Genomic DNA, 20,354 nt, shown 5'->3' with positions numbered 1-20,354 from the left:
GCACGAAGCACCCATGGCGCAAGCTGTGCCGGTCACGTGGAAGGCAGTTCTTACTGATACTTCTCGGAATGATTCTTCATGCCTCAGGCATCAACATCGGATGTTTTTGGGAAAGTCACCCGCCGAACCTCCGTTTTGCACAATCTCCAACGTCGGGCCATCTCCTGCTCAGCTTGACTGACATTTCGCGATCCTCCCCCTCCACACCACCCCGTCAATTGGACCCGATCAACCCCGCTGGGATCATTCACCATGTCCGCTCCTTCCCTCGCCAGCTACATCGTCAAGCGCCCCTTCCTCAAGCGCTGGATGATGCCCATTGCCCAGTGGTACACCGATGCCTCTGGTTACAGGAGACTCGGCTTGAAGTAGGCGACTCCCTTACCTTCCTGGGCGGTTCTCCCGGACCAACATCAGCGACTATGAATCAATGGAAAAGACAATGGATAGATTTCAATTGCGGGGGAATATCTATAAACAGCACCCTCCACTTGGCTATCCATATCATGTTTCCTGCCGTCGCCCGCTGGTCCGGGCATCACGAACCAACCCATACCCATACCTCCATTGCAGCCATCAACTAACAATCAAACCAGGGCTGATGACCTGATCCCCGAGGAGACCGACGTCGTCCAGAAGGCCCTTAAGCGTCTCCCTCCCAAGGAGGCCTACGACCGTATCTTCCGCATCCGCAGAGCATTCCAGGTCCGTCCCATACCGAACGAAACCCAACCCAACATACAGAAGAACATAAAAACTAATATGATATGCGCAAAAATAGTGCTCCGTCTCCCACACCCTCCTTCCCGCTGCTGAGCAGACCAAGCCTGAGGAGGTGAGTCGAATTCCCGCGTTCTTTCAACCCGTCAATTGCCCGTTCAGTTTCTCCGCAAAAACGCATCGGCCAATCCCGTGAGCGGGATTTGTAACCCACCTGGGTTACTCCATATCGATGCTTATGTTGACTGGACTTGATATATTGATGTTTCTGTTAAATTATTTGACGCGTTTGAGATTCATAATCATTATGTGGTGGATGCTAACTGTCGTCGTCCCCCAGGATGTCGAGTACCTGAGCCCCATCATCCGCGAGATCGAGAAGGAGAAGCAGGAGCGCGAAGACCTCGACGCCCTTGTCGTCAGACGGTAGATTATGCCTCTGATGGCTTCGCTGAACTAGATTACTTTTGTTACGGTATACAAAAATGCCGCTGGGGTTTTATAGACGGGCGGGTATCACTAAGTATCAGAGAGAACTACTTGCTGTCCCGGCTCGGCTCGGCGGGCATGCTGCGAAGAGAGAGGGGGGAAGAGAGCATGTGGCTGGTCGTTAATTGAAGCTTTTGATTTATGGTGCTCAATCACGTGTACTGATACTGTACAAATTCACTCGTCATCGTTCTCTAGTTGGCTGTAGCAGACCTATATGCGTTCCACACCTTCTGAGTAATGTACATATAGTAGTTCTAGACACTATACCCATCCGATGCTTGAGATCTATATCCTGTCTGTATATACCAAGTAGTATCTACCCACCCAACACAGCAATATTGACATCCGTCACCCGCCACATATACCACATGAACAAGCTCCTAATACTAATGTCAGATAACAACCCATTGAAGAAATCAAAGAACACCACATACCTATACGGAGCAAACTTCGCCGCCAGCTCCAACATATCCTTCTCAGGCATATACTTGAACTTACCGCCACCCTTTCCCTTCAACTTATTTACATCCTTGCCCACAAACACCGCACATCCCCTCCTGCAACAAGTCAGCATCTACCCATCAACACCCATCACTACCCACAGATAATGGAAAATGGAACATACTGTACACCCAAATCCCCCGTCGAAAATACATCTATGCGCTTCAGAGCAAAACAAGCAAACATCTCAACAGACCATTTGCCCAGACCCCTCACGGCAGTCAACTTCTCCACGAGCTCCTCGTCACTAGCATTCAACAACATCCGGGCACTCAGTTCCCCGTTGGCGAACTTCTCAGATAATCCATGTATGTATTCCGCCTTGCGCTGGGACAGGCCTGCTGTCCGGAGCGTGGTGATATCCTTTTTGATGATGTCTTCCGGGGTGGGGAAGAAGCTTGTTCTTATTGTACCGCCATCTCCATCCTTATTATCATTGGTGTTGGTATTAAACAGCGCCACAAACTTATCCCTGATCGACTTCGCCGCTGCCCCGGACACCTGCTGTCCAATAATACTGCTAACGAGGCTCCGGAACGGATCGATCTCCTCGGCTAGACCCTCCGGCGTGAACAATGGGCAGGGATGTTCGCGGATGAGCGATTCGAGGCGCGGATCTGTGGCGATCAGGTGTGCGGCTGCTTTCTCCAGAAGCGTGCCTGTTGTGGCGGTGGGACGGGGCCGACCTGTCTTGCTTGGAGAGGCGTCCGCATCTGTGCCTGGGGGGTAGGCGACTAGTGATGAGCCGTGGGGGGTTAGGAGCGTTGCGTTGGTGTGGTGCGGTTCGACGGGTCGGTCGAGTGGGGGAGGGGTCGTTCTGCTGCTGGGGGTGGGGATGGGGTCCCAGATGTTGTTAGTAGTAGTGGTAGTGGTGGTAGTGGTAGTATTAGGTGATTGTCTGCTGTTGCTTGAGTGCGATGATGATGCTGTTGGTGCATCTGTGAGGGGAGAAGCTTGGTCTAGCTTAGGATTCGCATTTAGCTGCGCTTTCTTGCCCCTTGCTACTGCTGCGGGCTTTCGTGTCTTTGAGACCCCATTTGTGGTTCTGCTGGCTGCTCTCTTTGTTTGAGTTCTGGGTTGCAGATGTGGGACAGTGCTGATGGTAGTGGTGCTGTTGTTCTTGGACACTGACGCTGCGGTTAGACGAGCGGAGCGTCGTAGTGTCATCATTGAGTCAGTGGCTGTTTAGCAGAGTGTATTATTATTTAGAATATAAGAAGTTCAATAGTGATTGAAGGAAGGATATTATTGCTGCTCTTGTTAGTAGATGGTATGGTCAGTCATGGCGGTTCGTATCGTTGGAGTAGTACTATGATGAGGATGGAGTACATAAGCTCGGGAAGTCACGAGCAGCAAGCTGTCTTAGCAATCAACCTTGGTTGGTTTCCTGTCTTTTGTCAGTTTTCCATACCGCTTCTTCTTGCGGTTTTCTCTGCATGCGTGTAGTAGTCTCTTATCCCCCGCATTTGAGAGATGTGAAACATTATCGCTTCAATTTGAGGTCTTTAATCAGCTATTGTTGGGTCATATGACATTCCGTGGTTAGACACGCTGTATGTTGAGTAACATAATAAACCTGCAGAATCATGGGTTCTGGTATGATCAGTCTATAGGAAATGGAATCAAGAGTATATTGTGAATCAAGATAATCAAAATGTTTTAGACTGAACATCAATGATAGCGAAGTGTCATTTCATTGGATTCTAAATGGGTGGTAGCTACACCGTACTGCAAACATGAAAGTCTCGTGCCGGGCAGTCCATCCCCTAAGTTAAAATATACATTCATTCTTAGCCCATACATACATACTAGTATGATCCTCTCCCATCCACACATAGAAATGTACGTACAAAGTAGCAGTAACTATAACCCCATCCACGGTTCACGAACACTTTTTCTAGAATAATAAAAATGTGGAATATTTACCCGGTATGGAATCCTCCGGAAAGAGGGGAGCAAAAATACCCAGAAAATATACTAACTATGGATCTCGCGATGCGTAGGCATCAATCAACGGAGAGAAAAAAAAGCTTCTATCAGAACCACCACCATCCCGCCTCCACCAAACGTTGCGATTTCATTTATCTGAAAGGAAACTGCCCGATTGGCCATGTTTCACCGGTTGATATGTTGTAACTCGTAAGGGCTTTGATCCCGATGGTCGCAGGCATCGCTACTACATAGTACTACGTATTCCATAGAAGAAGATACGATACAAAATGTGTTGTTGGCCCACGATGATGATAAGATGCGGAAGATCACCGAAATCGCTAACATGACTGGTGTATATTCTTTAGGCTACCAGGTGGGTAGTACTTTAGAGTCCAACGGAAACGACCGAACGCAGTGAGCTTGCGCGTCATCTTCATAGTAAAATTTTTTATCTCGAGGCAAAAAAAAGAAGGACGTGGTGTGCATCTACGTAGGTAGAGTGGTTTGGGAAGTGTGACCCAGCCACTAGGTAGATAACAACCAACTAGACTACTCCGTACGGACCTTCCATAGACAGTGAAGTGCGTGGTGAACCTACAAAGTACGTACCAAGGTATAGATCACCCCTAGAGGAAGCCGGTTCCATGGGATGACATGTTCATCCGTGGTAGCTGATTGGTAAGTAAGGTCTAGTCCACCAGGTAAAGTAAATACTATCTGACAACAATCGAGCGATGCCTAAAGGGGGCGCAACGACAATCCTCCGCTGGTCGGCGAGTGGGTTTTTTTTTTTTTTTTTTCCCTTGGGCTGTAAGTATGCCCATCATCCACTGCATCCATCATATTTTGCCCAAATGGGCATTTAACCCCGTATTGGGTACTCCCGTAGACAAACAAGCATTGGTTTATCTATACCGAACATCTTATCCCGAGAAGAGAAAAAGCTTCGCTCTTCGCAATGGAGGAGAAGGCATACGTATGTTTGCTTTTTGCCCCGCCCATTGAGGTTCTGAACATCATGGGATCGGGGTGTGGCTAAGAAAAAGGGGGTCGATATTGGGGCTAGGTTACTATGGTGATAATGGTGGTCGGGGTGAGTTGTCCCATGCCGACAAGCTGATCCGGTCGGAACACCTAGTACGGGCTGTGATGCTAAAGCTTTAGTGAGAGGATTGGGTCGTTCTAGCCGTGATATAGGGGGGTAATTAGGATGGATGATTTATGGTTTGTTATGATGGATAGGGGAGAGTTATGATGTGCAGTGCTCGGCAAAAGTATCTTATGAAGAGGGTGTATCATCCAGTGCTGGGAGTTGAAGAACGCCAGAATCATTCCATGCTTTTGGGCCTCATTGCCACTGCTGAACGATCTGTCAAAAGACAAAGTATACTCCGTCCTCGAACGATTCGATCCCAACCCCCTCTACATCGTAAGTTGTCATACTGGATGCGTCAGACTGGGAGACCATATTCAATCCTTATCAGGCAAAACAGTGCTAGCCGGTTCCAGCCACCCGCGTCTAGTGGCGTTTGGGAGAACGTGCTCGGTGGTAAAATTCATCGGCTACTTCATTAGTACATGCGCTTTATTACGCAGCGTCAGAAGTGAAACATCGGCAATGAAAGAGGTTGCAGCAGCTTGCTTGGCCAAGCCGAGGTTCGACATGATTATCATTTGAGAGGCAAAATCGACCAACTCCATCCAAATATAACCACCGCGAACAAGAAATAGGAAATCTCATTAAAGTCAGTCGCAAGGGCGTCTCGCGCCACTTAGGGAGCGAGAATATCTCCCAGGGCAGTCTTATTATTGCGACGGATAGTTGTGGAGTAGGAATGGGTCTGATAGCTGAAGAACTCTAAACGGATCGAGAAAGAACAAGCAATAGTGGCAGCGACCACGGCGATCGCTCTTTGCCAGGTTTTGATAATGCGCGCGGGATTCTCCTCGCAGGTAGGTAATCAATCATCCCGTTAGTCCTTTTTGTGACGGGTGAGAGGATCATAACGACCGGAGAATCCCTTACAGCGCATAGCCGGGTGTATACATGAGATCGGACTGACCCTTTCTGCAACCGTTCAAGATCTGAGACTCAACTTGGAATTTGTCTGGCTTTTTTAAGTCTCAACGAGGCCGCTATAGATCATGTCATATCATGGATGTTTCGAGTCATTGCCACTATGAAATTAGCATGGGAGGAATGCGTCTATGGGCAAGCAGCTTTGGACTCTGGCTGGCCGCGCCGGGAGTGTCTAATCGTCTTGTCCAGCCGGCCAATTTCTATCGCGGTATGGTATGTAAGATACAACGACTGGAAATTACAGCACCAGCACTCGGAGTACTTTGTGGCCAGGCCAAGTGGGGGCCACTAACAGTGGGTATGGGAGTTACAGCCGTGTTACGTATAGTTGTAAGACACACGTGATGCTCTCCCCCTCAGAGCCATCGATTCGCCACTTTATTATTAGCTTCCCGAGACATTGTTTTGTTATGATTCGGTATCCACTGGTACCTGAAGCCAAGACGAGAATTGAGTTTTCAGGCATGAGGTCCAGCGCATTCATCTTGGAAGTCAAAGAACAAGAACAAGAATGAGTTCAAACTGAAAACGGGGATCATGGGAGTGCCATTACCTTTCTTTTCTTTCTTTTTTGCCTCAGTCGTCTGCCGTTTTCTACACACATACGTGTCAAGAGGCAAAAGCAACTCAAAGGCATCTAGGCGACCGAAATTCCAACGCGCGAACAGGGCGCTGCATACCAACGTAAGGCAGGCAAAGGACAGGACTTGTGAGGGAGGACGGAGTCGAGTCCGCACTTGGAGGAAAAAGCGGGTCCCCCTCAGATTCCAATAAATTCAGATCGACCACTATACAGCGACCGGACTCGCTAGATGTTGTTGAATTTGATACTAGCATTCTTAGAAGCTTCGTGTTGTCACTCATGCTGCTGGCCATGGAAAACAAGCTGACTTGGCTGTGGTTGAGTGGAAAAGGGATAAATAATAGGCGAACAAAATCGATGGTGGAGCGAAGGGATAAGCCAATACTGTGTTGGCAATATGAATAAATCCCCCATAGATACTCCGGAGATTCTACTGTAGATAATTAGTCGACCTCACAAGATCACACAGGCCATCGCAGGTTCAGTGAGATACATGTATAATTTGTTCCTGGTATAGGATGCTAATATTAGTCAGGACCTCCCTAGCAATGCGCGATTGGGGTCTGGCCCCTCCTAGCGGCAGGATGCTAAATTTGTCAGTATTGTTACCTGCCACAACGAATGTCCGTGATGTATCGAGTTGCATTCCATTAGAGGAGTCACCTGTCAGTTGTGGTTGACGACTTCCTGATGGTTTCAGCAGTGAGATGCTTATGTTTTGAATGGGTGGCGGGGGGGCACCAATGGATGATGCCGGGTTGTTCATAGATTTCACAAGTCAGATCGACTATTGTAGTATGACGTTTGAGTTGTGAATGGGAAGCCCACTTCACCATCACAACCAGAAGAAACGGGGCCAGACTTTTTCGATACAGTCAAAAATACGGAGTAAAGTTGCCTGCGGGAGTGGTTAGTATCTAGTCCGATTCAAGCTGCTGCATCGGCTCGAGCAATGAATACAAGCACCAGAAGCCTATGTTTGGTATGAATGGTCAGAATTTGCTGAGAGCCTGAGAGACGGGGGAAGAAGAAGGGGGGGGGGGGGGGGGGGGGGGGAAAGGAGGAAGAGGAGCCAAAGGGAAGGCACAACGAATCAGCAGACGCATGAGCAAGAAGTTGGCCATTGGCGAGGTGTTACAGGACGGAGCAAACTAAACCAAATGGACCATTCGTTTCCAAGACAAGATCAGGATTCCTCGATTTCTTTTTCCGCTCTCCGTTACCGTGGGCCAATCGCCCCCGAAGTTAATTAATTAAACCAGGACAGGCACGGCAAATTGTGTAATTTACGGGTATGAGCAGCGTTCATACGCAGGTCCGGTAACGTCGCAAGGAGAGAAAGACGCCCCCTCCCCGGTCTCAGGTCCACCAACCTTTTCGGGGCCACGACTCCTTTCTTGCCTTGGTTTGTCCTCCCTGAAAGTCTTCCCACTTTCTTTTGAAGAAGATTTTCTTTTCCAGCCATCCAGTCCTTCTTTCCCTTTCCTCTCTCGTTTCTCTCGCTTTCCTCTGTCCTTCCCTTTCTTCTTTCCCCTTCTTCCCTTCCCCGTGCAAATCGTGCCTGCCTAACCTGCGCACTTTCTCTCGCTGAGGGTCTTCGTTCATAAAGCTTCTCCTTCGTTGAAGCTCTTAATTCACTCGCTCGCTTATTTATTGTCTCACAAGCCCCCCTTCTTCAGCTCTTACGCTGCTATCCGTGTCAACCAAAGGGCCTCGCCTCGCCCCAGTCTGCATACTTAACCATCAGCCGTCATTGGTAGGTCGACCTTTTCCTCTGATTCAAGCTGCTGTTGGATTTGCTAGCTTTGCGCCTGCCACAACTGGGATTGGATCTGTTGGATTGCAGTGCGAAGGACCTTGGCAGTGGCTCAGAAGCAATCGAGGTGAACATTTGTGACTGACATCTTCTCGACTATACAGTCTCAAGTTATCCTAAGCAATGGCTTTCATCAAATACGCCCTCCCCGCTCTTGCTGCGGCCCAGGTCGCCATGGCTGCCAGTGAGTACCACCCGCGATCATCTGGATGAAGTGAGTAGTGAACGGCACTTACTGATAACAATATAGGCTGTGGTAGCAGCGGCAGCACCATCACCATCTCCAGCCAGAGTGACCTTGACACCTACGCGACCTGCACCACCCTCAAGGGTGATGTTGAGATCAGCTCGAGCGCCTCTGGTGACCTCACCCTCAGCGGTGTCACCTCCATCACTGGTGGACTGAGCTGCACCGGCGGCAGCAACATCACCTCCTTCAGTTCTTCCTCCCTGAACTCCATCGGCGACACCTTCAAGCTGGACGGTCTCACTACCCTCACCACCCTCAGCTTGACCAACCTCACCAGCGTTGGCTCCATCTCCTGGACTGCTCTCCCCGAGCTGCAGTCCCTGGACTTCACCCAGGGTGTTTCCGAGGCCGGCAGTGTCCTTATCACCAACACTGGTCTTACCAGCTTGGACGGTATCTCCCTCAAGACCGTCGGTAGCTTCGACATCACCGAGAACACCAACCTGAAGACCGTCAACGTCAACGAGCTCACCAACGCCACTGGTCTGATCAACTTCGCTGGTAACATGGACTCCCTGCAGATTATCCTCCCTAACCTCGGCACCGGTACCAACATGACCTTCCGTAACGTCAGCGGTGTCTCCATCCCCTCTCTCGAGACTCTCACCGGTCAGCTTGGTTTCTGGGGTAACACCTTCACCAACTTCAGCGCTGCCAACCTCACCACCACTGGTGACCTTGTCTTCGAAGACAACACCAAGCTGAACAACATCAGCATGCCCGTCCTGAAGACCGTCAACGGTGGATTCGAGATTGCTCGCAACGACAAGCTTAAGTCCATCGACTTCCCCGACCTGGAGGAGGTTACTGGTGCCATTGACTTCAGCGGTGACTTCGACGAGTAAGTTTCTCCAGTTGCTTTGTTCCGATAAGACGTTTTGTTTGCTAACTCGTGTATCCAGGGTTACCCTCTCTGCCCTGACCGAGGTCAAGGGTGGCTTCAACATGCAGAGCACTGGTAACTTCAGCTGCACCGCCTTCAAGACCCTGCGTGAGAACAACGTCATCCGTGGTACCTACACCTGCAAGGCCAGCACCTCCGACCCCACCACCAGCGATGGATCCTCTGGCACCACTTCCTCCACCAGCAGCAGCAGCAGCTCTTCCTCCACCAGCAGCGACAGCGCCTCCGTCATGAACGTGGCCAACATGCCCGCTCTTGGTCTTGCTGCCGTCCTCGGTGGTCTGATCCAGTACGCTCTGTAAAGGACAACTTGATACCAAACATTTGTGTGTACGCTTTTTTGAAACCCTTATCATGGTCGTGTAAAGTTGCTTAATAAGCAATTGGTTTCCTTTAATTCCAGTACTGTGCTGTTTCTTATGATAATAATTGAATATCGGTTTGCTTGAGCCAAAATTCGCACGGCGTGGCATCGTGCTTCAGGAGATGAATTGCTTTTTTATCTTTTCTGTTCATTTTGAGCATGAGCATCAATTTTATTTTGAGTCGTGACAGGTGAAGCGGGTCGAGGGAGGGAGATAAATTGTACGAACCGGACGCCTGGCGATATGCGCGAGGTGGCTGGGTTTGCTGCGGTCAGGCCTCTTCTCGGCCCTGTGAGCTGTCGGATTGTGTTCTATAGACGTTCCTTTGCAGTTTACGTGTGCGTTTTGCTACATGACATTATGTTGCTTTTACTCTATACGCTAATTCGCCGTCCATAATTGACGTATCCTATTTCTCATTCTAAATTGAGGTTGCCTCCACATCTTTCTGCCTTCTTAAGTAATGTCTTGGTGTGGTCTGGCCTGGTCTGAGGTGTGGTCCGAGGGCAATTTTGTCGGATGTACTTATGTTATGTCCTTAGTTTGCAGCAGGAATGGAGTCTCGTGCTGTCGTCTGCTGTCTGTCTTATCTGTCTGTGTGTCCGTCCGCCCGTCTCACTAACACCACCACCAGCAGCTGCTGCTGCTACTACTGCTACATGACCGTGGCGAACGGAAAGTTAAAGTCCGCGCAGATGACCGGCTCTTGCCTCCCCTTCCCACCTCCCGACCAGGTGCATATGCGAGACTGACTGCATTGCTGGCCGTAAGACACCTCACTCAGAAGTGGGACTCAGCAATTCCTGTCTCTTCTTCCCCTTTTGTTCTTCCTTCTCTTGTTAAACACCATGGTAGTATATGTATATATATATATATATATATATACATAGATGAATGAATATAGGCGGAGTGGGTATACCAAATCAAAAGTACTTTGGTTCCTGTTCCTGTCCCTCTCTCCCTCTCTCTCACGCACTATGTCATGTCGTGGGGCAGAGAAAGAGCACACCGATCCCATTTACTGAATCTGTCATGTGGGATTCAAAGTGCTCGTGAATGTGAGTGGGTGGGTGGGATGCAACCATACCTACCTACTTACATATACATATACATATATATACATACGGAGTACATATTTCCAGAGCTATGAGAGCCAGTGTGAGTGTGAGTGTGAGTGGAGATCTCCAGGAAAGCAAACTGTCGTCTGACTGACTGACTGACTGACTGTCTATCTATCTGTCTGTCTGCGTGTGAGTTCAGCTGAGCTGAGCTGATCTGACTTGCTTGGGTCTTTAGGATCGACTTTAATCTCCCATTCGGGCTGTCTGTCTGTCTGTCTGTCTATTCTTTCTGCGGGAGAGCGGGATTTGCTTGGTCGGTTAGTTGGTTGGTTGGTTGGTATATATGGTAGGTAGGATCGATCTTAATCTCTCTTATTAGTACTACTCCACTGCTGCTGCTGCTGCTGCTGTCCGTCTCTCCATCTGTTGCGGGCCGCAGATGTGGATTGGAGTCTAGTCCCGGAATGACCGGGGGTTATTGTTATTGTTGTTGTTGTTGTTGTGTGTTGCATTAGTAGACATGCATGCATTTGCCTATATCTCTCAATGTAGTACTCTGTAGATGGAGTTGGTTGGTTGGTAAGTAGGCTACTTCAAACGTATGTGGGTGTTCTGTTTACTTTCCTTTGCACCACCCCTCTCCTCTCTCTCTCTCTCTCTGAGTGATTATGTACCGAGCTTAAGCATGTACTACTGCAGTTAAATAAGTACGTAGGTTATTGTGTTGTGGTTGAGTGGATAAGTAGGTAGGTAGAAGAGAGATTGATGTGTCAATTCAGTTCCGGTGAGGGGGAGCATCGAAGGGGTGGAATGATGGTCGATTTTGTGTTTTGTTTATATTTAGTAGTTGGTTAATTGGTAGGTAAGTTATAGCTATTTGGTTGGTTAGAGTCAGTTTATTAGGTTGATAGTGTTTGATAGTCAAGTTAAATTAGATTCACTGTTATGGATAGTTAGTGGAGAGAAAAGTGAAAGTCTGTCAAAAGTACGGAGGACTTTTGAAAACTTTGAGTATGATGGGATTCAAGATTCATGGCCCAATATACTACTGAGGGATAGTCACTGAATGTGTAGGTTATAACTATCTTTCTTGCTACTTGCTACTATTTTCTGTTGACAGTGTGTAGTATGGCTATTGTTTAAGCAAGGTATAAATATACGCGGCAGGTTTCACTTTATTTCCTTACTTTGACTTCATGCTTCAACAGATAAACCTCACCTAATTAACTAGGACGCTTTATTAACTGCAATTGCCTTCTGACTACCTGCCTATCTTTTTATACATCTACTGCTCCATAAACAACACTGGGGCCCGGATCTGGGATCCCGGTCACCTGGCTGGCCGGATGATTTACCCTAGCCCAACTGGTGGGTAAATAGACCCACGATGGATGGGTCTGCGATTCGAGTGGAAGTCCGTAGGACATTTTAGATATTGAATCAATGCTGCTATGTTACCAGGACTTTTTTTTTTCTACACTTTTTGTTGGGGAGATAATGTTCGCAAGGGCCACATAATGTCTGTGTGCCTACGGAAGGTCCGGTGATGGTTCGCGAACTGCGCGTGTTCACCCTTTGGGTTGGGAGCGGGGGAAGGTCAAGGCGACGACAAGGAGGCTGTAAGTAGAGGTAGTATGAATGGAAGAGGGGAATGAACTCTAAATACGATTATGGAGATGCCGTCGTACGTAGTGTACCTTTGTTTCATGTTGGTTTATCTCCGAAAGGAAAGAGGTATGTCTGTGCGGCTTTGGGGAGGGGGGACCGAAGAGAGGGGATCGAGGTCTTAGGTGGCTCTCGAGGATCAATAGAGTAAGTGTCTAGTCTTCCTAAACTGAAGGGAGACCAGGAAAGAATGAAAGAAAACAGAAAAAAGAAAAAGGACCTACCTAGTGTTGTGCTAGGCAAAGAGGATGATGGAGGATGAGGATCCATATGATAGATAACCGGATAGGGGGATGCCTTGCATGTGTGGATGCCTCAGGTCGGCCGTCTTAGGGCTAGGGCGGACAAGAATAGCATAGCCTGAGGAATTGCCTTCGGAGATCCTCGCCTTTGCTCCTCCGTCAGTATGCAATCCTCCGTGTGTCGGTGCTACGGCTGAAGGGTCTGGAACCCGGTCTAGTGGCAATGATGAGAGCATCATTGCTAGTAGCTGGGCTGATCAGGTGTACGAGTCCCTTGGGCCGTAAGGCAGTGGTTGAGGCAAGGTGGTGGCTATATCTGGAACCAGACTCATGCAGAAATAGATAATGATGGGGGCCTTACAACGCAGGACGAGGGGGACGCAGCACTCCGTATGGAATAATGGAATGCCGGGAGAAGGACGCCCCCTTGGAGCATCTGAAACAATGGCACGAGTTGCTTGAGCCTTACTGGCGGCGGTGGTCGACTCTGGGACGGCCTTCAATATTATTCTGCATAAGGGCACTATGCAAATGCGGAAGGCAGAGAGATAGGACTTCGTGCCAGTACATGAGCCAGTCTGGCCCGGCCAGAACCGAGTGGCAAAGGATCACATCACGGAGACAAGAATCTGATACATGAGGTGATCTTGCATCGCCGCACGCAGGGCCATCCCGGTCTCTGCTGAGATCCGTGCCATGATGGGCCACGCTAATGTACGTATGTTCATAAGCGTATCCTCCGGAGCCCTCTCATGGGTTGACTATGTATGTATGTTCAATGAGATGCGTACGTACTACTGTAATCCAACTGGGGTTGAACGGGGCCTAATAATGTTGCACTGTAAGTGCGTTGGGGGAAGCCGGTAGTGACAGGGAAGTTGCTGTAAGCAAGTCGACAGGTAGACTAGCCTGGGTAGCTTGCGAGCCGGACGACTGGCTACCGGGTTTGGACAACGCATTGAGGGGCGCGAAGGGGTCTAGGCGGGGAGGGTCGTTGCTTCTGTGATGCATCACCTGGGGACAATGATTGGCAAAGGCGCCAGGCTCTTGCTGGGTCTTTTTGCCTCTTTGCAAACGTTCCGAGTCCAACTGAAGTAAGCGGCATGCGATCGGAAGTGCTTTGAATATTACTGAAATTACTTATTCTTTGTGATGCGGATGAATTCTTTTTTTTTTTCCCTATCCATCATGACCTTTGGGAGACTTGAGGGGAAGGGGAATCCCCAACAGCAAAGGATTCGGTCAACTGTCAATGTGTCAGTTTTGCTGCCTCTCGACTGTTGGACCCGCCAGTCGACGCTGTGTAACCAATTCCAATTCTAGACCAAACTTAAATCACTCCTCGGCTTTCCCATTTCCTGCCAGTCAGGGCGGCCTTGCACCCTATTCGAAAAAGACACCGATGATGATGGTCCTCGAGTCATCAAACCCAAGATGACTCGGTACTATGGTCGAACCCAAATCGCAATGAACCGGTTCCCCGTACTCAGTAAATCGTGCTATGGATCTCTCATGGACACATTAAGGTTCACTTCAGCCGCTCCTCTCTCTCTCACTCCCCCTCTCTATTGATGGATTGTTGCCCTTCCGTCGCTGCTGGGGATTCCCTGGTTGAAACCAATAGATTGGCACTTATCGATGCTTCCAGGCCCCGATAATTCGGAAAATAAGCGAAACTTGTCAAGTGAGTGTCCTTCGGGCAATTTTCTAAGGTTTTAGTCCATGGGCCCGTGAGCCGGGGGAGCATGTAGGAGCGCAAGCACATATGCCATCTATGGACATAGACTCAGCGAGAGTTTACGAGTGAGTTCGTGCCTGGCGGCCACTGCGTGCGAGCGATTTCTGATCGAGCAGGGGTGGCTACTCTTTCAACTGGTGTCCAGTGTTTCATGACTTTGTTCTGGTGGATGTATGTACTGCCAACTCACCACTATGGAGCTTGGTACTTTGGAGCCTCCACTATGGTACTATTGGTAGTTTGAGGGGGCAAAACCGATCGGACATACTCGTTGATATGGCCTAACAACACCATCGGCGGCAATCCTCGCTATCGCCGCGCGGCGCCGTCTGCTGAAGAAAGGGCGGCTAAGTGTAGCGATAACGTTCAAAGGCGCCATCGTCATCCTCGGCTACTAGGGCAAAGGACTTGCCTCTCCGGGAATAACGGAGTCCGCCCTAACCATGTTAGTTAATTGATCATTCAACTCTCATGGCGTCCACGCCGCCCTCGGAACTTCCCCCAAGCCATTACCATATGGGAGGCTGGTAGTTAGTTATCGTTTGGCGCACAAGATAATGATCGTCCACATTCCTCCTTCAACTCTCTCAACGTGGGGCGGCCTGGGCATGGCTGGAGCTAGAAGATCCATTGTTCCTTCATCATGCCGCATCCTCAGATCCGGGGGCACCTGAATATGACAGATCTGATCCGGCCGCCGGCTTGATTGCCATCTATCAGCGCACCCGGGATAAGGTTTGTCCTGTTTGGTCGTGTTCTCCTCATATGGCTCTTGGGCTTTGGTACCCCATTACTCTGTATCACCGGCCCTCCTTTCTCCACTGACACCCTCGGGGTCTGCTCTCTCCCAGTGAAGAGAGAGTCGTGTCCTTTCCCGGGGGATCTTCCATTCACTGATTGCATTCCCGTCCACCGTACCACGGTTCCAACGAGCGGCACTCCTCCATGTAAACCTGGAAATGGGGTTCCCTCACGCTTCTTCACGCGATAGTCTGGTGGAGTTTTCCGAAACAACTCCTCATAGCGTCTGTCTGTTGGAGACGTCCGACGGCATTCCAAATCCCCTGCCCAGGTCTACGCCAGCCTATTGCGACGGACTACACCAAGCCTGCACCAAGAAAAGAAGCAGTCCAGAATTGGGTCTGACAGCCGTCACATCCTGGTCGCTGGGATCTCCCAGTGACCCAGGCGTATGGGCCCTTCGTCGGCTGTGGATGATCCCAACTCTGTCCGAGTTTTGACCCCTTCGTTCGGGCCCGTTCGGTAATAACCTGTGCTATTATAGACAAGGCCACTCTATGATCCCATAGCCCGGCTAAACGAGGTTCTCATGGAGACAATGGCTCTGTCGTATGCATCAAGGAGAATCGCCTCACTCATAACCAGCGAAGACAGGTTAGAACCGTGGAGACTCGTGACAGATTGCGGCCGCTCATTGCCTCCTATCTGACAAAGGTCGATCCATTGTCTCCTCACACAGCTCTTTCAGGTACCAGGTACTTTTGGCTTCCTTCCTAGAAGTCCTTGCTTCGTGCTATTAGGTCCTATTCCACCTCCTGCCGAAGCTATGATCTGCTTTCGGGGAACCTGCATCTGCCTCTGCATCGGATCATTATGTATAGTACATTCTTACTCTGGGCGTTCATGACCCTTTATTGGTACTTTTGCTTTTCCTGGCCAAATGCCCTCATATGGGCCGCAGGTCAAGACGAGACAGACACAAGATCGGGCCGGGACTGCTCCCGTGGGCCTCACTTTTGCCCTCGATCCCGTGCAGACCATGTGCTATACATAGTAGTATATACGGAGGGGGGTGTGTAGTCTATAGTGGCACTGAGTCTGGGAAGATCGAGGCGATCGAGACGACTTTTGATACCCTCCAACTGGATGGTCCGGATGGCTGATCCGATCTGTTCCCTATAATTTGACGTTTGAATTTGCTTCTCCATGGCTTCAGCACCTTGTCCGGTTCGGAATTGGGCCTGTGTTCGAACTGGCCAGACGGATAAGCGCCGCAGAGCTAGTTCCCACACCTGTTACAGCCACCAGCCCGCGCTTGTCCAAACGACGGGAACGTTTTATGCCTCGACGCTATGGGTTTCGCGGATGCATCGCCGCCTGGGTCCAGGATCCGAAGTGGACACTGGGTGGACGGACCATGGCCATTGGCCCGAACAGACTATTGATGACCGCGATGCAAGGGGAGTCGATACCTTTCTTCGCCCCGTGTAGATCGAAAACCGCTGCAGCGGTGACAAATCAAGGGTCTGCGATCCCCAATCCGACTTTCCTTCTTGTTCATCGGGATCATGGCACGTTGATTCGTCGATCCGGTGCTTTGCCTCGCGTCTGTGCCCATTTATGATAGAGCAATGTCCCATTCTGTTAGAGGGGGTACTATGGAAAGTGAAAATGAAAAGTACTAGTTGATGGGCTGTCGAACTCTGCCGGAAGCTTGTTCATGCATCCCCGCGTGTCCTCATGGGGGTGAGGGAGCAAGGGAAGCAGCAGGATAAGGAAGATGAGGGGGGGAGGAGGGAAGAAGGATGATGAAGCAGTGGAGGCGATGACCAGAAGAGGAAGCGGCGCAGAAGGAGAAGGTCCAGATGGAGATGGAGGCTGCAGATAATCTGTAGGGGAAGCAGGGAAGTAGTAGTAGACACAAGGAATAGTATCCCAAGGAAGACCAGAAATAATAATAATCATAATAATACAGATAAAGTAAAATAAAAAAATAAAAAATATAAAAATAAAAATAAAAATAAAAACAATTAAAAAATAAAAAAAGAAAAAAGAAAAAGAAATGGAGAATCCAACGACTCCACCACCATCAAACCATCTATCTGTATGTCATCGTCGATGCTCCATTTCCTTGTTGAGGCAGTCGCAGATCGAGCTAATCCGTTTAGCTTCTGGGGAGGATCCCAAGAAAGCACTTGGTGATACATCCCGAATGCTCTCTCTCTCTCTCTCCCTCTTTCACACACTCTACTGTTTTCGTACTATTCGCATCCTCTCAACCCTTCGCATTCCTCTTCCGATGCAGTTCATTGCCAGCTCAAACTGCACGTCTGAGCGCGCCACCACAATGGCGTCCTTTTGCTGCTCTTTCTGGTCTTTCCCCACTCCCTCCTTCGTCGACTTCCTCATCCATTGCCTCCTTCCCCTCTCCTCGTTCTCGCCTGCGGCTTCCAACATATAAAACATGCAGCGGGATCCTCCCGTCTTGCTCTGTGAGAAGCATTGTGTTCTTCATCATCAAATCTCAGCTGCTCCTCGTGGATTAACTTGATTGTTTCCTCTTGTCTTACTTCTATCCTTAGAAACCCCCCTCATCCTCTTCCTCCCCCCTTGATTGTATCAGCGTCATTGTTGCCACTGAACTCTCATTTACTATCATCATCCCTTGTGGTCCTTATTATTGCTCCTCCCCCTTGAAGCTTATTGTCTATACTTCTTGGCTGTGTGGTTTGTTTACTTCACGCCTAATCATCCCGCGCCGGTGCAGACATACATATCAGAGACATTTCCCCTCTTGCCTGCAGTGCATACAGACAAACCTCAGACATACAGCTCTCTAGCTGCAGCGCCCCGTCTTTCATCTTACCTGCAGCAAGAACCATCAGCACCATGATGTTTGAAGACATGAACACCATGGCTGACGACATTTCTCGCCGTTGTTCTCTCCCGTAAGTTATCTTTGAGCCTTGCCGACAGATGCAGCGTCTGACGTGACATGCTCCCCCACAGTGTGCGTTCCCTCTCCAGTGCATCCAGCACGGCAGATATGAGCGAGGACCGCCGCTTGCCCCCGCTCCCCCGCGTGGAGCCCTTGCCCCGGGGCCCCTTTGACCCGTTCACAACCAACATCGGTGCCACCAGCTCTCCAAGCTCCCAGGACGCTTTTCCCGTTAGGTCGCCGTGGCCTGAAGCGGAACACATTGTGACTCCCCCATCACCAGCAACCTCCGCCGACAGTTCCTGGCCAGAGTCCGTTCAGTCTCAAAAGACCTTTGACTGGCCGCAAGAGCTTTCCCCTGCAGAACTCCTGAACCTCATCGCCCCCAAGCACATTAACCGCAAGCCCCCGTTGCAGCAGCTCTGCGGGCGAAAGCGCAAGGAAAGCATGGTCTCTGCGGATTCAGACGACCAGAGAGAAAAGCACAGAATTGCAGAGGGAAACCGACGGAAGAACCTCAGCCAGCTGCATCGTGAGCTGGACAGCCGCATCCATGATTTCTTCTTAGAGCGCGCCGGCTGGAACCCATCCAAGAGCCTACCAGAGTCTAAGGAGCATATCGTTCAGGCTGCCATCTTTCTCATCGACTTCATGCTCCTGATCATCATCCACTTGATCCGCCAGGAGAATGAAATGCCTCGTCAACTGTCCGAGAAACTGGAGCCCCAGATCCGCTGCATGCAGTTGCAGCAGTTGGTATCCAGTCTTCAGCAGCAGAACCAAACCGCCCAGCAGCAGATCAAAAGTCTGAAGCAAGAGAACCAGATGTTAGAGGAGCGCAACCAAGCGCTCGAACTTCAGCTGAAGTCATACGAGCACATGTTCCGATCGCCCAAGAGCGAGCCCCTGACTTCTCAGCCGATCATCCATCACGCCGAGGCCAAGCCACGTAACATGCTCCCCGGGTTGCGGGTATTTTGCGACGAGATTGCCGCCAGCAGCCCTGAATCCTCTCGGCTTGAGTCCCATCCCACAGCGCCAGCTTTCACTTTCGGACATACATACCTTACCCACACTCCTTCTATCACACGGTCCTCTTCGCCTGTGTTCGCACACGGACCTCACTCAGTGCCTGTATCACGGCGTCAATCCATCATCCCGTCGCCATGAATTGGTGCACCTGCCTCCTTCACGATCACTGAGGGAACCTTGTCATGATTCTCCTTGAGTTCACTCCCAGAGCGGCTGTTGCGCAGCCCAAATTTGTTTTTCATCTCATTTAAACTGTGATTTCTGGCATAGCGAGAGCGTTCGTCATCGACATATACTTAGGACAAGTGATGTCTCCTGCACCGTGATCTGTTTACCGTCTGATATAGAGTCCACACTGGACTCAAGCTTTCCTGCGCATTTCTCCTATCGAACACGGAAAAGGCGCAATGTGTACATCATTTTGGGAGGAAGAAAAGAAGGGAAAAGGCAAAGAGCGTTTGTTAGGCATTTACGACGGATGGTTTTATTTGGTGTCTGTACAATCTTTCTTCCGTGTTCATATTGGGGAAGGCTATAATTATCTTGTTCACTGGCCAGGATCTGGAGCATTGTGGCGACAGTTTTATTGGATTGAATTTTTCGTTTTCTGCTTTACTATACATACACGACTGATTTCGGTATCTATTTCTTTTGTGATGTCTTCTGCTTATTGTTCAGGGTTCGGTTCCCATGGGGTGATTTTTTGTCACTATCAGCATAGAGCGAGATGACCATGAAAATATTCTTATCCATGAAGATTGAAAGAAGTAAAACTCGAATGGGGTACAGAGTAGTGGGGTAATTCATTCAAGCATGAGGTAGTAGACCTTTTGAAGAGTCGAGTAGATTTGTTAGTGGTGGTAGTAGTAGAAGTAGTGATACATAGTGCAAATCGGTCGTTGAGTTATGCCGTGGATGAGGGTTATGCAGCTGATTAAGGGTCTCCTTAGTCACCCGCGACTATAAATAAAAAAGAAAAATTAAAAGCGGCGGGCCAATCCCGAAGCGGCCAACTGGACTTTGAGTCTGGCTGGAACTTCGGCGGGTCGAATCTTCCCTGTCAACCTGGAACTTCTCTTCTGTCGACGACCATTCCATTCATCTTATCCTCCCCTGGACTTCTCTGTGTCGCTTGACTGAGAACTGGTCGGATCACCTTGTGTTCTGATCGTTCATCGTCTGCTTCTTCACAATCGTTTGAAACCTACTCCTTCTTTGCTGGGGCCCTCCGGTGCCGCACCACGCTCCCGCAGCCAGCCTTTTCCCTACCCTTTTTCCTGCCCCGGGCGATCGC

At 49.7% G+C, this 20,354-nt stretch overlaps 5 protein-coding genes across 5 annotated transcripts; 4 read left to right on the top strand and 1 right to left on the bottom strand.

Moving 5' to 3' along the window:
- Positions 1–90: 90 nt before the first annotated feature.
- On the top strand, positions 91–1,455 carry BO83DRAFT_382553 (ubiquinol--cytochrome-c reductase subunit 7). Its single transcript, XM_025532254.1, has 4 exons — positions 91–368; positions 597–705; positions 782–835; positions 1,061–1,455. Exons 1-4 carry the CDS (start codon positions 253–255, stop codon positions 1,148–1,150), a joined length of 369 nt encoding a protein of 122 aa, XP_025383135.1. The 5' UTR covers positions 91–252; the 3' UTR covers positions 1,151–1,455.
- Positions 1,407–3,017, bottom strand: alkA (DNA-3-methyladenine glycosylase II). The gene is made up of 3 exons (XM_025532253.1): positions 1,838–3,017; positions 1,647–1,769; positions 1,407–1,592 (listed from the first exon to the last, which is right to left on the bottom strand). Exons 1-3 carry the CDS (start codon positions 2,878–2,880, stop codon positions 1,529–1,531), a joined length of 1,230 nt encoding a protein of 409 aa, XP_025383134.1. The 5' UTR covers positions 2,881–3,017; the 3' UTR covers positions 1,407–1,528.
- Positions 3,018–8,247: 5,230 nt separating this feature from the next.
- On the top strand, positions 8,248–9,580 carry ecm33 (GPI-anchored protein Ecm33; the record flags this gene model as incomplete). The annotated part of the gene is made up of 3 exons (XM_025527965.1): positions 8,248–8,308; positions 8,375–9,215; positions 9,277–9,580. The coding sequence occupies 3 exons, from the start codon at positions 8,248–8,250 to the stop codon at positions 9,578–9,580; spliced, it is 1,206 nt and encodes a 401-aa protein (XP_025383133.1).
- Positions 9,581–12,050: 2,470 nt separating this feature from the next.
- BO83DRAFT_403071 (uncharacterized protein) lies at positions 12,051–14,269 on the top strand (the record flags this gene model as incomplete). Its single annotated transcript, XM_025533590.1, has 10 exons — positions 12,051–12,076; positions 12,243–12,323; positions 12,397–12,442; positions 12,463–12,516; positions 12,729–12,855; positions 12,980–13,208; positions 13,479–13,601; positions 13,827–13,867; positions 13,981–14,107; positions 14,149–14,269. 10 exons carry the CDS (start codon positions 12,051–12,053, stop codon positions 14,267–14,269), a joined length of 975 nt encoding a protein of 324 aa, XP_025383132.1.
- Positions 14,270–17,808: 3,539 nt separating this feature from the next.
- Positions 17,809–19,333, top strand: BO83DRAFT_156439 (putative HLH DNA binding domain protein). Its single transcript, XM_025526282.1, has 2 exons — positions 17,809–18,038; positions 18,100–19,333. The coding sequence occupies exons 1-2, from the start codon at positions 17,980–17,982 to the stop codon at positions 19,196–19,198; spliced, it is 1,158 nt and encodes a 385-aa protein (XP_025383131.1). The 5' UTR covers positions 17,809–17,979; the 3' UTR covers positions 19,199–19,333.
- The last annotated feature ends 1,021 nt before the right edge of the window (positions 19,334–20,354 follow it).

Source organism: Aspergillus eucalypticola, assembly GCF_003184535.1.
Source record: "Aspergillus eucalypticola CBS 122712 chromosome Unknown BO83scaffold_36, whole genome shotgun sequence".
Taxonomy (NCBI): domain Eukaryota; kingdom Fungi; phylum Ascomycota; class Eurotiomycetes; order Eurotiales; family Aspergillaceae; genus Aspergillus; species Aspergillus eucalypticola.
The sequence above is the reverse complement of the archived record's forward strand: the minus strand, read 5'-3'. Positions and strand labels throughout refer to the sequence as shown.

Excerpts from the sequence above, each read along its gene's own strand:
- alkA (XM_025532253.1), bottom strand. The coding sequence starts at position 2,880 with ATGACACTACGACGCTCCGCTCGTCTAACCGCAGCGTCAGTGTCCAAG. Across the intron at positions 1,770-1,837 it reads ACGGGGGATTTGGGTGTACA|GAGGGGATGTGCGGTGTTTG; the intron begins GTATGTTCCATT and ends GACTTGTTGCAG. Across the intron at positions 1,593-1,646 it reads GCGAAGTTTGCTCCGTATAG|GAGCTTGTTCATGTGGTATA; the intron begins GTATGTGGTGTT and ends CATTAGTATTAG.
- BO83DRAFT_156439 (XM_025526282.1), top strand. The coding sequence starts at position 17,980 with ATGATGTTTGAAGACATGAACACCATGGCTGACGACATTTCTCGCCGT. Across the intron at positions 18,039-18,099 it reads TCTCGCCGTTGTTCTCTCCC|TGTGCGTTCCCTCTCCAGTG; the intron begins GTAAGTTATCTT and ends GCTCCCCCACAG.
- BO83DRAFT_382553 (XM_025532254.1), top strand. The coding sequence starts at position 253 with ATGTCCGCTCCTTCCCTCGCCAGCTACATCGTCAAGCGCCCCTTCCTC. Across the intron at positions 369-596 it reads TACAGGAGACTCGGCTTGAA|GGCTGATGACCTGATCCCCG; the intron begins GTAGGCGACTCC and ends CAATCAAACCAG. Across the intron at positions 836-1,060 it reads AGCAGACCAAGCCTGAGGAG|GATGTCGAGTACCTGAGCCC; the intron begins GTGAGTCGAATT and ends GTCGTCCCCCAG.